Genomic DNA, 16,462 nt, shown 5'->3' with positions numbered 1-16,462 from the left:
ATAAAAATGCACGTAATATTTATCTTGGTTGCCACAATTATTCTTCAGAAAATAACTATCAAAGTCCAATCCTGTTGTTTGTAAAAGCGTTTTTGATAACAATGAAATCTTACTTTATCAGGCAGTTCCACTAGATAGGATTTTTTAGTTACAAAGTCCATTTGAAGTTCGACTTTGTACTCTTGGTGGGAAGCCCGGTTTATTAGTAATTTAATTGAAAAGTTTTCATTTTTGGACCTTGACTCATTTCCATAATTCATGGATAGAACTGGTCGTATATCTAGAGTTATAAAAAAGTGTTCGTTAAGCCTATTATCAAGAGATTTTTTGTCCACTTAAAAGGATACGAGAATATGTTAGAGAAATCATTGAAAACCCGTTACAGTTGCGCCTTTAACATCCAGTGCTTATTAGATCTCACAATTTAGCAAGATCACTTATAGGGACCACAGGGGTCCATAAGAATTACGAAGCATCAAAAGCCTACTTACTCTAATTTCGGACCAAGTATAACAATTTCGTATCTAGCAAATGCTAATAGAGGGCTGTCACTACTTAGAAATCTATCTTTACCTAAACATAAGGTTTTTTTTCAACGTTTATTATCGTGCCAGAAACATTTTTTGTATTAACAGTATTTTTATTCATCACTGGATTTAAAAATTAATTTCATATCTAGACTTACGTTATCAGATAAATAAATGGTATTTGTTCATTAAAAGTTAGAATTACGTTTATCAGATCAGATAAGAATAAAATAATAAATTAAATAATTCTACGTTATTAAGCATATCATTGTTTTATGGAATGTATTAGTACAGCCGACTCCAGAAATGAACACTTCTATAAGATTTTCATTTTAAATAAGGTTGCTTTTTTGATATTTACTAAATATTGCATCTCTTTTTTTATGGTGATATATCGCAATAAACATACTCATGTTTCAGTGAATTTAAAGTGTTTAAAGTTTGTGTTAAAAGATGCTTTGTGGTAATATATACGTAATTAAAAAAAAATATATCCTATTAATGAAGACGTCTGTACCAAACAAAATAATATAATAATAAATACAATTACTAGAGTATTTTTCCTTAAAATTATTTTAACAATTTGTTACTACAGAGTATTTAAGCATTTACTTATTTAACGTATTTACCATTCTACAGCTTAATCTCGATAAACTTTTAGGAAACACATCCCAATTACAGTAGTTTTTATAAGTTAACAATTATTCACATTTGCACAATAATCAAGCCATAAGCAGTTCACACAGTTTTAATTAAGAAATTGGTTTTATTTTAAAGCTATCTTCGTAAATAAATGCTGATGCAATAACTATCAAGAGACACTAAGCTCAGTATCTTTAGTGGCAAGTAACATCTAGTCATGGTGACAAGGAGTATTTTCTGAAACTTGAATTCTAAAGATTTCCGATGGAATTTATCATTAGTACTCTAACAACACCTTTCTGGTCGATCATCTTTTTAATTAAGTAACATGTATTAACTTACCTACTTGTACGTTATTTTACTTATGAAACGCATATATCATGCGCTAAATAATTATCGCTAAAGGCGAGGTAGGTACGCAATGATGTACCTTTTCGTATCTTGTATACTTTATTGCTGAATACATTCACAACCAATGTTTGTGTTTAATGTTATCGGCGTTATCGGTTATCTCAATGAATGATTACGTAATTACGAAATGAGTCGCTTGAGAACAATCCAGTATAATAAACAGCTTTGTTCACACAATGGTATTTAATTGTTTGAGAATTACTGAATTAAAACACAGTTATAGACAGTTGCAGTTTTATGAATTGAATGCTATTGTTAGGTATGTTTGTGTGTGTCATGGGCTGTTTGGTTAAGAATGTTTTTATTTTTTACAAATAGGCCATGAAACTAGAAAGATTTAAATACAAACTTTTAGCACAAACAGCACAGAAGATATTAACAATAAGTACAATTCATTACAGCTGCATGGCACAGCTATTAATAACAATTACAATTTGTTGTGAACTCTCAAGACAATATTTTATAGGAATAAATGACAAAGGTCGATAGTACATTACTAGACCACTTTAATCAATAAAACAAAATATTATTGACTAAACATAAAATAAAAAATTTAAGCCAATTAAGTTTACTTCATCTTAATACCTATAATATCAATTAACAAATGCATATTATTGTTGGATTATATAAAGCAAAAACTAATACCCCTAACTTTCGATAACATTGTTCTTTGTTCTATCTGAACAATCTACTGTTTATTTAACTCTACACACACTGCGTCACGGGATCTTGTTAGACGGACGTATTGCTTCCAAGTACCATTTAAAGTATCAAATAAATATTTCAATATCAAATTAGTATATTATTTCTTTTAATCCCATACCTCCTATAGGTTATGGGCCCAGTGCGAAAAAGGACATTTAGTAGTGAGAACATTCAGTAGTGCGTAGTGACAGTAAAGTGCATAGTTGTAAATAAAAATAAAGTTGTGACAATGGAAAAAGTGAAAAGAAACATTAAGCCTTTTAATGGAGAAAAGTACAGTGTATGGAAATTTAGAATTCGTACACTGCTTTCAGAGTTAAACTTGCTCAGTGTTATTGACGAAGAAATTCCTGGAACGCGATCCGCTGAGTGGGAAAAGAATAATAAGGCAGCCAAAAGTATTATAGTCGAATATTTGGCGGACTCATATCTTAATTATATTAATGAAAATGGGACTGCTCAAGCAGTTTTTAAACATTTTGACGCGATCTATGAAAGGAAAAGTGTAGCAACTCAATTAGCGCTGAGAAAACAATTATTGGGATTAAAATTAAAAGCCGATATACCCTTGATCAAACACTTCTCAACATTTGACGATCTGCTGACAGAATTATCAGCTGCTGGAGCTAAATTAGAGGAAACGGACAAAGTAGCTCATTTATTACTTACTCTCCCGAATACATATGATGGCGTTATCACTGCAATTGAGACACTATCTGAAGAAAATATCACTCTCGGTTTTGTAAAAACTAGACTATTAGATCACGAAGTAAAATTAAAAAACGAGAGTCGTGATACCAGTTTAAAGATACTCCATGTTGAAGAAAAATATAATAAAAACAGATACAATCGCACAAAACAAAACTATTTGAAGAATACAACATTCAAGAAAACAAACAAACAAAAATTTGTGAAATGTCATTACTGTGGACGCAAAGGACACAAGAAACAGGATTGTTTCTATTTCAAAAGACAGACAAATATACAAAACAATGCCCCAGAAAGGACAAGACAAGTCCAAACTATTGCCCTGCAAGAGGGAACGACCTCGAATTCTTCTTTTTCAGGATTTGCGTTCATGACAAGCGCATACCATTATGAAAAAGACCACTCGACAATTAAATTCCTATTAGATTCAGGAGCGTCTGATCACATCACAAATAGAGATGATCTCTTCACATCGTTTGAATGTTTAAATCCTCCTTTAAAAATTTCAGTAGCTAAAAACAATACATTTATTTCAGCAACTAAAAGGGGAAACATAAATCTTATCAGTCAAACAGGAGTGCAAGGAATACTTACAAATGTATTGTTCTGTGCCGAAGTACCATATAATTTAATATCGGTATCAAAGATGCAGCAAGCAGGATTCACCATAATATTTGATGACAAAGGCACACAAATTACAAAGGAAGGTAAAATCATCATGAAAGGTAAGACATTGAATAATCTTATAGTTCTAGAGTTTAAAATACCAGTAATAAAAGGGAATCCGCTTCCCAAGCATGTTATGTTAATGAAAATAAATATGAATTATGGCATCAACGCCTAGGACATATAAGTAAAACTAAATTCCTGCAGTTAAAATGTCATAATATGATTGATGACTTAGATGAAATAAATACCGTAACTCCAAATGATAAGTTGTGTGAAGCATGCATAAATGGGAAGCAGACTCGCCTGCCTTTTAATAAAGTTAAAGACAAAAGTTACATTAAACGCCCTCTGTTTATTGTGCATTCAGATGTTTGTGGTCCTATAACACCTCCAACAATAGATAACAGAAATTATTTTGTTTTATTTGTTGATGAATACACACATTATTGTGTGGTGTATATGTTAACTTACAAATCAGAAGTGTTTACAGCTTTTAAAGACTATGTCGCTAAAAGTGAGGCTAAATTCAATTTCAAAGTAGTAAATCTTTATAGTGATAACGGTGGTGAATACTTATCCACCGAAATGAAAAACTACTGTAGAGAAAGAGGCATAAGCTATCATTTAACAGTTCCTAGGACCCCACAGTTAAATGGTGTTGCAGAACGTATGGTTCGCACAATAACAGAAAAAGCTCGTGCTATGTTAAATGGCACTAAAGCATCAAAACGTTTTTGGGGAAATGCAGTTTTAACTGCAGTTTATTTAATAAATATTACGCCTACGAAAGCTTTAAGTCAATCAAAGACACCATACGAGATGTGGCATGATAGGAAACCAAGCGTTAAAAATCTCAGAGTTTTCGGTTCAACTGTATATGTTCATAATAAAACCAGTAAAAACAAATTTGACAATAGGTCGTGGAAAGGAATACTGGTAGGTTATGAACCCAATGGTTATAAAGTTTGGAATACAGAATTCGAAAAATATGAAACTGTAAGGGACGTTGTAATTGATGAGACTAATTTTATCGAATCTAGGCCTTCATTACGACCTGAACGGAGTAATAATACATATTCCCAAGACGAAACTGATAATGACTCCGTAACAAAATCAGTGTCTTATAAGTCTCATAGTTCTGGCCCTAAATCAGATAGCTCTCAATCTGATGAATGCAGTACAAGTAAAATTCGAAAAATCGGTAGTCATGAAATACCGAATGAACCTGAAAATGAATCTGAGAGTAGTTTGAAACACAAAAATCAGGATAAACCTGATGAATTTTTAAATTTACGAAGAAGTGAAAGACTGAAAACATGTTCGCGTAAATCATATAATGAAAATGACTATGATGTCTATAGTGCGTTATCCATCACAAGTAATATACCAAAATCATTAAATGAAATTAAATCTCTGAACGATAGGAATCAGTGGGAAAAAGCAGTCAGAGAAGAACTCAATTCTCTTAAGAAAAATAATACATGGACATTAGTACCAAAACCATCAAATAAAAATATTGTAGACTGTAAATGGATATTCACTATTAAAAATGACGTTTCAGGTCAACCTTCAAGATATAAGGCACGTCTTGTCGCTAGAGGTTTCAGTCAAGAATATCTTAGTGATTATAATGAAACATTTGCACCAGTTGCTAGAATAGCAAGCTTTAGATTCTTAATTAGCTACGCAAATCAATATAATTTACTGATTCATCATATGGATGTAAAAACAGCATTTCTAAATGGTACACTAAAGGAAGAAATCTACATGAAAGTTCCTGAAGGTGTAAAATGTAAAGATAATTACGTATGCAAATTAAACAAAGCTCTTTATGGCTTAAAACAATCAGCTAGATGTTGGTACGAAACATTTGAACAATGTCTCAAAGAAATAGGTTTTCAGAACTCCCCAGTAGATAGGTGTATATATATGAAAGGTAAAGGAGACATTTCTAAAAATATTTACGTAATCTTGTACGTCGATGATTTGGTTATAGCATGTGCAGATTTGCAAACAATGAATAATTTCAAAGCATATTTAATGACTAAATTCGAAATGACCGACTTACACGATATCAAATTATTTTTGGGCATTAAAATAGAGAGACACCATGATAAAATTACTTTAGACCAAAGTGCTTACATTAAAACCGTTTTGAATAAATTTAATATGAGTGATTGCAATCCTATAAACACACCGATGGAGCTTAAATTAAACTATGAAGCTCTTAACGCTGATAAGAAGTGTGACGCACCATGCCGTCACCTGATCGGTTGTTTAATGTACATTATGCTTTGTACGCGTCCGGACTTAAGTACATGCGTAAATATTTTAAGTCGGTACACAAATAAGAACAATAAAGAATTGTGGTTATGCTTAAAGCGAGTTTTAAGATATATCAAAGGCACAATTGATTTGAAGTTAACATATACAAGAAATAATTACAATAACATCCTAAGTGGATATGTCGACTCAGATTGGGGTGGCCACGATTGTAATGATAGGAAAAGCACTACTGGATATGTGTTTAAATTATTTGATCAAAATACAATTACATGGTGTACAAAGAGACAAACATCAGTAGCGGTCTCGTCTACTGAATCCGAATATATGGCTTTATATGAAGCTGTTAAAGAAGCATTATGGCTTAAGTCTCTGGCAGAAAGCATAAACTTAAAAATTAATAAGCCCATTATTTTATATGAAGATAATAACGGATGTATTAGCATAGCTAATAATCCAACAAGTCATAAAAGGTCCAAACACATAGATATAAAATATCATTTCTCTAGAGAACAAGTTGAGAAAAATGTAATAAAATTAAATTATATTTCCACAGGTAACCAGTTGGCAGACTTGTTAACAAAACCTTTACCAGTCGTGTCTTTTATAAGACTGAGAAAAGGATTGGGTATAGAATAAGTTTTAATTTAAGTACAATTTCATTATGAAATGGTCTGATCAGGTTTTTCTGGGTTTTCCCTGATCCTGTGCAGCAAATGTTGGACCATTATTGTACAGTTGTCCCAGACCTTACTTGGAAGTATAATATGTTACGTCGTATTTATAAGTTGGTATTCACTTTGTAATGTTGAATTGTAGACTAGATACTGTATAGTAAACTAACGAATGACTAAAAGTTAGGGATTAATTTTTGAGGGGGCGTGTTGGATTATATAAAGCAAAAACTAATACCCCTAACTTTCGATAACATTGTTCTTTGTTCTATCTGAACAATCTACTGTTTATTTAACTCTACACACACTGCGTCACGGGATCTTGTTAGACGGACGTATTGCTTCCAAGTACCATTTAAAGTATCAAATAAATATTTCAATATCAAATTAGTATATTATTTCTTTTAATCCCATACCTCCTATAATTATTTTGTGAGAAAGAATGATCTACAAATGTTTATAATATAAATATAGGAATCAAATTACTGATACAATAGATTTTTAAGTTGGTTTCTCAATTGGGGTTATTTTTATCACTTTTATAAAAAAATCACCAATAAAATGTATTTACGTTTAAATCACATCAGCAGCAATGTTCCTATGCCTGCCACTTTCAAATTTTGCTCATTCAGAAAACACATTCTGTATCTATATATTTCCCAAATCTTTTACTTACTTCTGTAACCATGCACCAATTAAAACAAATTAATCCTACTAACAAACCTCAAAACATTGAGTGAGGTTATCACTAGGCTACACTATCTAAATTGTTGCTATGTCGTTATTATTTGGCCTTTTTCTTTCCGGATCTTACAGTTTTCTCGACTTCAGAGGACCAAACTGCCTTGTTTACTCTTTCTCCTAAAATATATCCACAGCTTGCAAATGCAAGACAGAATAAATAGAAACCTATTCTCAAAGGCCAGTTCAAGACATGCAAAATAGGGTACACCCAAAAACCAGTATTGTAGTAAATAACATGTACCCAAACTAAATAACAAATCATAAAGAAAGAAAGAATAGACAGGCCCACTTTTCTTTTGGGGTACATTCTGAATGATGTAAGTAGTTCAATCAGTATGAACACAACTATGTTTGAATGCATCACATGATTAAGCCATGTTGGGAAGAATTCATCCATACTTCTGGGCAAAATTAACTCTCTGTCAACAGCATATATGCCCCAGAATGATACTCCAACAAATAGTGCCAACGGAAAAGCTAAAGAACTAAAAACTGTATCCTTAACTCTTCTTATGAGGGGCTTCTGTGATGGTGAAGGTTCATTGGTACCAAAAATATCATTGATCAGGGCCAGTGTAAAGTATGTGGTTTGTATCATCTGCAAAATAGGACATTCAAAACCTTAACACAATTCTGATTATTTGTATCAGTTACATTCAAAAGTTGTAATAAGACTTACCGCATCCAAATAAGTTAAGTACTTGAATTTGCCTCCGTAAGGTGTTATATATGATAAAGGCATTTTAACGTAGACATAATCATAGTAACATCCATAGAAAAATTGGATGGCTCCAAATAGATGAAATAATGTCTTCAACATGTTTGAAGTCACTAGAAGAAGAAAAAACGCATTCTTAATAAGGCTAACGAATAGTTCATAATAATAATTATTCACAATACATTTTCTTGTTACATGAAATTCACAAAATATAACAATAAAAAAAAATTAACTACATCACAATATTTAGCGCATGAGAAATACTAACCGTATATTTTCTTTTCTGTATTATTTAACGGTTGGAGAAGACGCTTATTCAACGGAGCCTTTGTTAAATGGTCCTGATTATTCACAGCACTGTAATAATGATTTTGTGACTTGACTTTCAAATTGACAATGCCTACCGATTGTTGCTGTAGCTGTCAGTCAGTGACAATATCGCGGTATGACGTTTGTAGTGAAGAGACAAATTATAGTAAAATGTACTCAGAGAATCAATTATTTTATATCAGTTTGTTATACGCCATGTCTTTCCAGATTAATTAACATGACTAACCTAATCACCCATTGATTAAACAACATCACTCAATCACTCGACTAGTTTTATAATCGAATAGTTGAGGCGCTCATAACGTTAAACATTACAGATGAAAGGTCGCCGTACATAAAAGTTTATTAGAGTAGTTCCAGGCCCGCGGCCATGGCGCTAGTTGCGTCCCTAAGGCAGTGCCGGATTTATATTATTAATGAGTGTAGGCTACTTTATTTCCGACGCCCCAAGTATAAATCCTACTAATACACACATCAAAAGTGTCTAGGGATCAAGCATTTTTATGCGGATTTCTTGAGATTGAGATGTGGCTTTGTAATAAATTTATGATTTTATAAATTTATATGGATCCTTTTTGGTGCATTTCATAATTTGAATCAGGAACTGTGAATCAAATTCGAGTAAAAGATGAAAATCAGCTGTCAATATTTTCCCTATAAACACATACAACGCATTGAAGACATTATTAGTGCTACTGTTTCCCTACTACTGATTAAAACCAACGTTATTATGGAGCGGCGACGTCATTTAAGCAGGGAAGAAATGCTCAGAGCCGTGGGAATGATAGAAGCTGGTTCCCGGCAACGTACTGTGGCTTTAGCTCTGAATACAAGTCAGAGTGTTATCAGTCGACTTTGGACACGTTACCGAAGCACTGGTACCGTAGCTGAGCGCCATGGAGGACGGTATCGCTGCACCACACGGAGACAAGACCGATACATTCAAATCTTAACTCGAAGAGCTCCAACAATAACCGCCATGATGTTAGCCGTGAGGCTTCATCACTCTTCAGGGAACTTAATTAGCGACCAAACAGTCAGAAACCGCTTGCATGAAGTGAACCTTCATTCCCGAAGACCGCTACGGGTACCACCTATAGCAATGCACAATCGTAGGATTCGATATCAATGGGCTCTTGAACACAGAAATTGGGCAGAAGAACAATGGCGTTTCGTGTGCTTTTCTGATGAGTCTCGTTTTGGTATGAGACCGGATACAAGACGTATACGACACTGGAGAACCCCTGGACGCCAACAGCGATTAAAATCCTGCCAGGAAGTCCATCCTTATAGTGGTGGAACCATCATGGTATGGGCGGGTATTTGGATCGGCGGAAGAACTGAGTTGATTTGGATCAGAAGCAACCTCAACGCTCAAATTTATGCTGAGACGATTGTATCAGACGTCATCGTTCCTCTACAAGTGCAAATCGGTCCCTTATTTCAGTTAATGCATGATAATGCACGACCGCACACCGCAAGAGTTGTAAGACAGACTCTCGCGGCAGCTAACATCAATGTCCTGCCCTGGCCTGCTCAGTCGCCAGACTTGAACCCGATTGAGCATGCATGGGATATGCTACAGAGAAGAGCTCTGCCGAATATGGAGGGTATCCAGTCGCAAGAAGACCTTTTTTTGTTGTTGCAACGAACATGGGCGGCCATTCCACATCGTGATTTGGATGAACTCATTTTGAGTATGCCAAACCGATGTTCTTGTGTTGTTAGTGTTCGCGGTAGAAACACGGATTATTAATTGTTTAAGTTACCCAATAAACTTTTAAAGAAAACTGTTATTTCAGTCTTTTTTTTCGAACTTTTGTGTTAGTGTTTCAAATGTCAAAAATCCCTTTATTAGGAAAATGGCAAATTTCTTTATTAGTGCAAAGGTGACTTGGTTTATCGTTACTGTGACAAACGAAAACACTTTATTTGATGAATCCTTAAAGAAAATTTTAATTAATATCAATCAGGAGAAAAGTTATTGCAAAAATATATGTTGATCCCTAGACACTTTTGATGTGTGTATTATAAACGCGAAAGTTTGTATGTATGGATGTATGGATGTTTGTTACTCTTTCACGCAAAAACTACTGAATGGATTTTAATGAAACTTTACAATAATATAGCTTATACATCAGAATAACACATAGGCTACATTTTGTAAACATATTGTTCGAAATACTAAACCTGCGCAGACGAAGTCGCGGGCACCAGCTAGTCTTACAAATAATTTTGTAGTAAATTCGGCCAATTGAGCCCTTTTAGGACTGAACTATTACAGTCGACGTGTTTGACTTTTATATTCTGAAATCTGCTGCCCCTAGGCCGCGGCCCATACGGCCTATTCATAAATCCAGGACTGCTCTAAGGGCCTTTTCACATGTGTGCTATACCTTTATGCTCACCAGTTCAACGTTGCAGTCAAAAATTAGGTCAATACAAAAGGCCAGATGTTCAATGAAATAGCTATTTCAATCAGTTGGCTTGACTGCAACATGATTGTGGTGATTACCCATTATACATTATGTACTAATCACTACATAGTATAAAACAATGTCGCTTTCTCTGTCCCTATTTAAGTATGCTTAAATCTTAAAACAACGCAACGGATTTTGATGCGGTGTTTTCATTGATAGAGTGATTGAAGAGGAAGGTATGTGTATAATGTAGTGTATTAAGTATCAGGATAGCACCCGTGCGGAGCCGGGGTGGGTCGCTGGTGCATTATAAAACCCTCTAAGGATATGCCTACACTCGAATAAAAGACGTTGTTTGATTATAACCATTTATTTAGATTATTTATGAATATGCCATTATAATATATCTCGGCTCGATTACATGACGTGTCAATACGCTAGCACATTTAGGTTTCGCTATTTAATTCATCATGCGTGAGAGTCTATTTAACTTTCACCATTATGCAGTCGAAGCATTTGAGATTGACAGAAAGCAAGAAGCAATAGTGTTGTTTTATCGGCCTTTAGTTTTTGATGGGCGGCAGTCTGGCATAAGCCAAAGGTGCAGTATCAGGCACAGGTGCAATAAACGTCCTAGGAGAGTGACGCATGTATTTGGGAGTCGCCGTCGGTAGCTCGGGCAGCGCGCCGCGAACCAACTGACGAAGAGCAACGTTGCGTCGCCGCAATTCTACAACCTCTTCGTGGATACGTTCGCGCTCTGGAAATACATGAAACTCTATCTGGATAAACATTACATTTTATTAAATAACTTATAATTATATACATAAGAATAGATAACGACTAGTTTATGGTGTAGGTACATGAAAAAAATAATCTTATTTTAATAAATAGGTAATCATAATTCAAAGTGGTAAAGGAGAACCTAAACTGCTTATAAGAACATACCTTGCAGTATGGACAAGTAATTATTTAGTCCAACCAATAGTCCATCCCAGAACTTGTCTTTATCTGGTGGGAACACATTTTTCCATTGAGTCCAATAGTTGCTAATTTCTTCTGCAGTCAGTTTGCGCGATGGTGTGTCAAAATTAGGAGGCTTTAAGCTGTCTCTGTAATATTAATTTAATTGGAATTAGATGGGTACATGCTTTCTTCGTTCTAGCTTTAAGTCTCAGGTTTTAGTAGAAGTTAATATGTAAATGTAGATATGTACTAACAATATATCGTTATATCTCTTCTTGTCGGGTGGTACGAAGGCCGCTATGAATTCACTCAAAGCTGTCAACACTTGCATGGGCTCTATTTCCAAGACATGTCCCACTGAAAGAAGAAAATAGGAATAAGGCAATGTCATGAATCAAATATACATCATCCTACTGTAACTTAGTTACTAACGTGGGCATAGAAAAGGATTGACATCCTTAGGAGGGCCAGCATCATCCTTCTGTTGCGCGGCTACGGTGACCCCTCGCGCTCCGGGTCTCCTGCCAGTCGCCGATCCAGTGTCAAGCGTGCCCGCTGTCACCATGACATTTGCTGAAATAAGGCACAATCGTATTGTAAAGCTATAAAAAAATTGACCTACTGCACCAAGTCTCACCTTGAAGATCGCCACATTTCGCCATTATTTCGTCAGCCTCCGTTATCATCAGTTGTTCCAACGGCGATAATTCATGACTCCTGTAAAAAAAACTATGTAGTTAAGTTCTTTGTTACTACAGAAAAAATAAATATAAATTTTGTATGTATTGCAAACTTGAAGCCGATGTGCGCTGATCGCGATGTGCTTGCTGAAATACTTCTAGCGGCAATACTTGCACGACCCCTGACCATTGACATCCTATCTCCTGCAAAAACAATGAACATGGTTATTTTCGTTCTTTATAATCATATGATTAGTTTCAAATTGTCTTTTCTTTCTATAGATCTGACAAACACAAACGAATAAATACTTGGGCCAAAATTTCAAATGAATGGGTGAATGGGCTACTAAGTCCAGGGTCCATCACTCACCCCGTGGTCTATTGACAGCTCCTGAGGAATCTGCCTTTGAAATCCCGTCCTGTGACGCGGACGGCGCTGGTTCAGTTGCCACTTCCAAACCCACGCAGATCGGGCAAAATGCGTAGTTCAAAAACGTAGAACACAAAAGTTCTACGTCTTCCTCTGCTTGAATTTCTAGTGCCTTGAAAATAACATACGAATATTGAATTGCCTACCTTCTTGACTGTGGTAGTGTGGTCCTATAGACACAGAGTTAGACATAGTTGGGACTTACCATAAAAATAGCATCAAGCGTACACAAATTTCTGGAGCTCAACTGGTACTTTTCAATCAATTTAAGTAATCTGTGTTCTACTAAAAATCCAGTATTATCTGCTACTAATTGCAGTATATGTCGAACCTGAGAACATACATTAATATATACTTACGAAAATGGGATAAGTTCACTTAAAAATTATGATGGATTTATTACTAGAAATGACGTTACCAATTTATCCTTTGCCTCCTCAACTTCAGTGCCTGTAGGTTTCTTGACAACATCTTTTGCTGCACGTTTGCTATCATGCTCTAAAAATTAAAGTCACTATGTACTCGTTTCAAACTTTCAACAATCAAAAGAGTTACGGAAGAAATGTAAAATGTATCATCTCTAAAGAAATGTTAAGCAGGCAATGTATGTTACATACAGTATGTACCTATAATGTATACCTACCGTTTTTACTCAATGGATTTTTCGGTGGCTTTAGTGGTGGTGGGGGAGGTGGTTCCGCTAGTATATGTGCATGCAGAGCTATTTCCCCCTGGCGCAACTGTTTGCTCAACTCTGTACATCTGGCCGTAGACATCCGCCACACTTGGGTGAACTTGTAATGATTCACGCGAGAGAAATGATCAGATTTTTTCTCTAAGTCGTCCATTGTCTGCATTAATTTTACGATTTCGGCGTCAGCTTTTATTTCTTCTATCGCACCATCATCGGCTGCCTTCCGAATCTTTGATCTTAAAGAATTAGCTATATCGGACATTTTATTGAGTTTCCTCTTTTGTTGAGATCTTACAAAGACATTCTCCTCTTCACGTTTTTTTAGCACCTGTAAAATATATTTATTAATTTCTCGAATTTATGATGAATGTCTGATATCAGAACCTCGAATCTCACCTGATAAGTATACCCAATCTTTTCTGTATTGATGATACATGTAGCTTTTAATTTTTCTAGCTCCTGTTGCAACTCCTGAATTAAAGATTCCAATTCTATTTTAGCTTCGCGATATTTCTCATGATGGTCCCACATGATGGTCTCCATTTCTCTTTTGTGTTCATCTAACTGAAGAAAGAGAACATACGAGTATGTAGAGAGAAGTAAGCAGAAATATTACCAATGTCGTGTTATGCTCTTATAACACCAATCTATTTCTTCTACCTGTAAAAACCTGTACTCCAAATGTGCAACTTCTTCCTTATCACACTGCTTGTAAAGAGCTTCCCACCTCTTGTTGTTGTGCTCAGTCATCGCCACTCGCTCAATATTAATCGCTGTTTCTATCAAACCTAGCTGTTTTGCATAAGCCCTTTGCATGATCGTTACTTGCTTTTCAATTCTATCAGACAGTTCTTTAATGTCATTGTCCTGGAATTTCAATAAATTATGAATTATTTTATTTCATTTCACCTTATCTTCCTAATGTAACCTACCGCGGTCCTGCATCTTATTGATCTACATAGTAGCTATGTGAAGTCACCTGTTTCTCTAGATCTGCATAATACGCCTCGTCCATTCTTTTAAGATCACTTTTAAGTTCAGCAATAAGTGCATCCTTTTGTGCAAGTAAATCGTCACATTTCTTCTTCTGCTCTTTCATCTCAGCATCAATGTCTAACGGATCCTTGATTGCCAACATATTATCCCAGTTCCCCGAAATAGCTTCGTACTGGATCTGAGCGCTATTTGCTTCAGCTTCGATCTTCTGCATGGAACCTAATAAAATATAGGCAGGTACATACCTACACGTACTAGTCATATTTTTTTTAGGTTCCTAGGTACTAACAAAACCTGACACATAAGGGTGCGTCCACATCTGGCGAATGCGCCGCGAATGCGCAGCACGCGAGCCGATCGCGAGCTGTCCGCGAGCTGCGCGCGTGCATTTTTGTTCGTGCGCCGCTTCTGCGCCGCCCGCGCGCAGCTCGCGCGCGACCTAAGCGCCGCACGCGAGCGGCGCGCAGGCGGCGCGCGACGTCTGCCATCTTCGATAGTACTGAGCCAATATACGGAACTGTAAGGGCGAGAACTGATTGCGCGCAGATCGCGCGCCGCTCGCGCGCTCTATACGAGCCTTGCGTGAGTTGCGCTAAAGAGGCGCACCGAACTATTGCAGTGACTGCACGCGCGCAGCTCGCGGACAGCTCGCGATCGGCTCGCGTGCTGCGCATTCGCGGCGCATTCGCCAGATGTGGACGCACCCTAATAGGTAAGTATATTGGTGTTCGATTAATTAAAACGGTAAGGTAAATAATATAACGATAGCCGAAGTAAGTCGTTCCCTCAGCAAGAGGATGGAACCTCGGACGGAACTATTGTAGTATAGCTGCTCTGTAGAATGACACTGGTTAATTTAAAACCTATTGAGTTTGATAGTTTCTGACTCCAGCAATTTAGGAACTTATTTACATTTAGATATAAAATAATAGTTACTATTCATTTTATGAAAGAACTGCGTGCGCCTGACGACTTCTCGCTCGTCGGTGGTGACCTTGACATTAGTGACTTTAGCAGCGCCATCTAATGCTAACCGCTGCAGTTCCTCGGCGGCTGTGGCAGTTGCCTGTTCTATAGGACTCGTTTCTTCTTCGGCCGCAGCTTCCTCGGCAGGCTGATCAGCTCTAAAAGAAACAGTATACTTATTTACCCTGGTTACCTATGGCTATTCGAATGACCTAACAATTTCTGGCTACAACTTGACTAATGATTATTTGTTATAGAAGGCACTCGACTGTTATTTGAAAATCTTTTGTATCTGGAATGAGGAATCATATCAGGCAGTTGCTTCGTATAAAACGCGTCTTTTTAGCCGATTAGACTGAAAGCTGGCCCCAACATACAACATAGCTGCACCCAACTGGGAAAAAGATGATGATGATGACTGCCCAATAAGCGATTGAACAATTATGTTTGTGTAACATTGGAATCGCCTAGCTAGAAGAAGGAATCCAAACAGAACGAGTAAAAAGGTTGTCGCCAAGGGCTCACGATGCTTGCTTGCTGTGGGTATCTACATTTGATAGATAAAAGGGCTTAAAGCGATTACCTTTTGAGTGCATCTTGCCTCCTTTTAATTCGTAGAGATCGGGCTGCTTTCCGTTCCTCGGGGTCCAAACCCGTAACCTGAGGTTCCTTCGGCGCCAAAACATCATCTTCGTCATCTGCATATCTCGAAGCCATGGTTTATTTTTTATGGTGATATTAAATACGTTTTTAAAGTACACTATAAAAAATCCTTCATGTCGGACTGACAATTACGCGTTGTTATGATAAACAAATAAACACTTGGTTGTAACTATGACAACGGATTGAATGAAAGTAGGTACTACGGAACCAAGGAGTTATAAAGCACCAGCAACACC

The 16,462-nt window shown here is 36.2% G+C and overlaps 2 protein-coding genes across 2 annotated transcripts; both read right to left on the bottom strand.

Annotated features, from left to right (window-relative positions):
* Positions 1–7,047: 7,047 nt before the first annotated feature.
* LOC124638706 (androgen-induced gene 1 protein-like) lies at positions 7,048–8,510 on the bottom strand. Its single transcript, XM_047175736.1, has 3 exons — positions 8,350–8,510; positions 8,043–8,194; positions 7,048–7,961 (listed from the first exon to the last, which is right to left on the bottom strand). Exons 2-3 carry the CDS (start codon positions 8,181–8,183, stop codon positions 7,404–7,406), a joined length of 699 nt encoding a protein of 232 aa, XP_047031692.1. The 5' UTR covers positions 8,184–8,194; positions 8,350–8,510; the 3' UTR covers positions 7,048–7,403.
* A 2,675-nt stretch (positions 8,511–11,185) lies between these two features.
* Positions 11,186–16,410, bottom strand: LOC124639158 (dynein regulatory complex protein 1). The gene is made up of 15 exons (XM_047176394.1): positions 16,147–16,410; positions 15,534–15,721; positions 14,581–14,816; positions 14,262–14,468; positions 13,998–14,165; positions 13,551–13,929; positions 13,326–13,405; positions 13,113–13,238; positions 12,848–13,019; positions 12,591–12,681; positions 12,435–12,514; positions 12,230–12,370; positions 12,052–12,154; positions 11,780–11,943; positions 11,186–11,591 (listed from the first exon to the last, which is right to left on the bottom strand). Exons 1-15 carry the CDS (start codon positions 16,278–16,280, stop codon positions 11,395–11,397), a joined length of 2,466 nt encoding a protein of 821 aa, XP_047032350.1. The 5' UTR covers positions 16,281–16,410; the 3' UTR covers positions 11,186–11,394.
* Between the last annotated feature and the right edge of the window lie 52 nt (positions 16,411–16,462).

Source organism: Helicoverpa zea, chromosome 18 (assembly GCF_022581195.2).
Source record: "Helicoverpa zea isolate HzStark_Cry1AcR chromosome 18, ilHelZeax1.1, whole genome shotgun sequence".
In the NCBI taxonomy this organism is placed as follows: Eukaryota; Metazoa; Arthropoda; class Insecta; order Lepidoptera; family Noctuidae; genus Helicoverpa; species Helicoverpa zea.
This window is presented reverse-complemented; position numbering and strand designations above follow the sequence as displayed.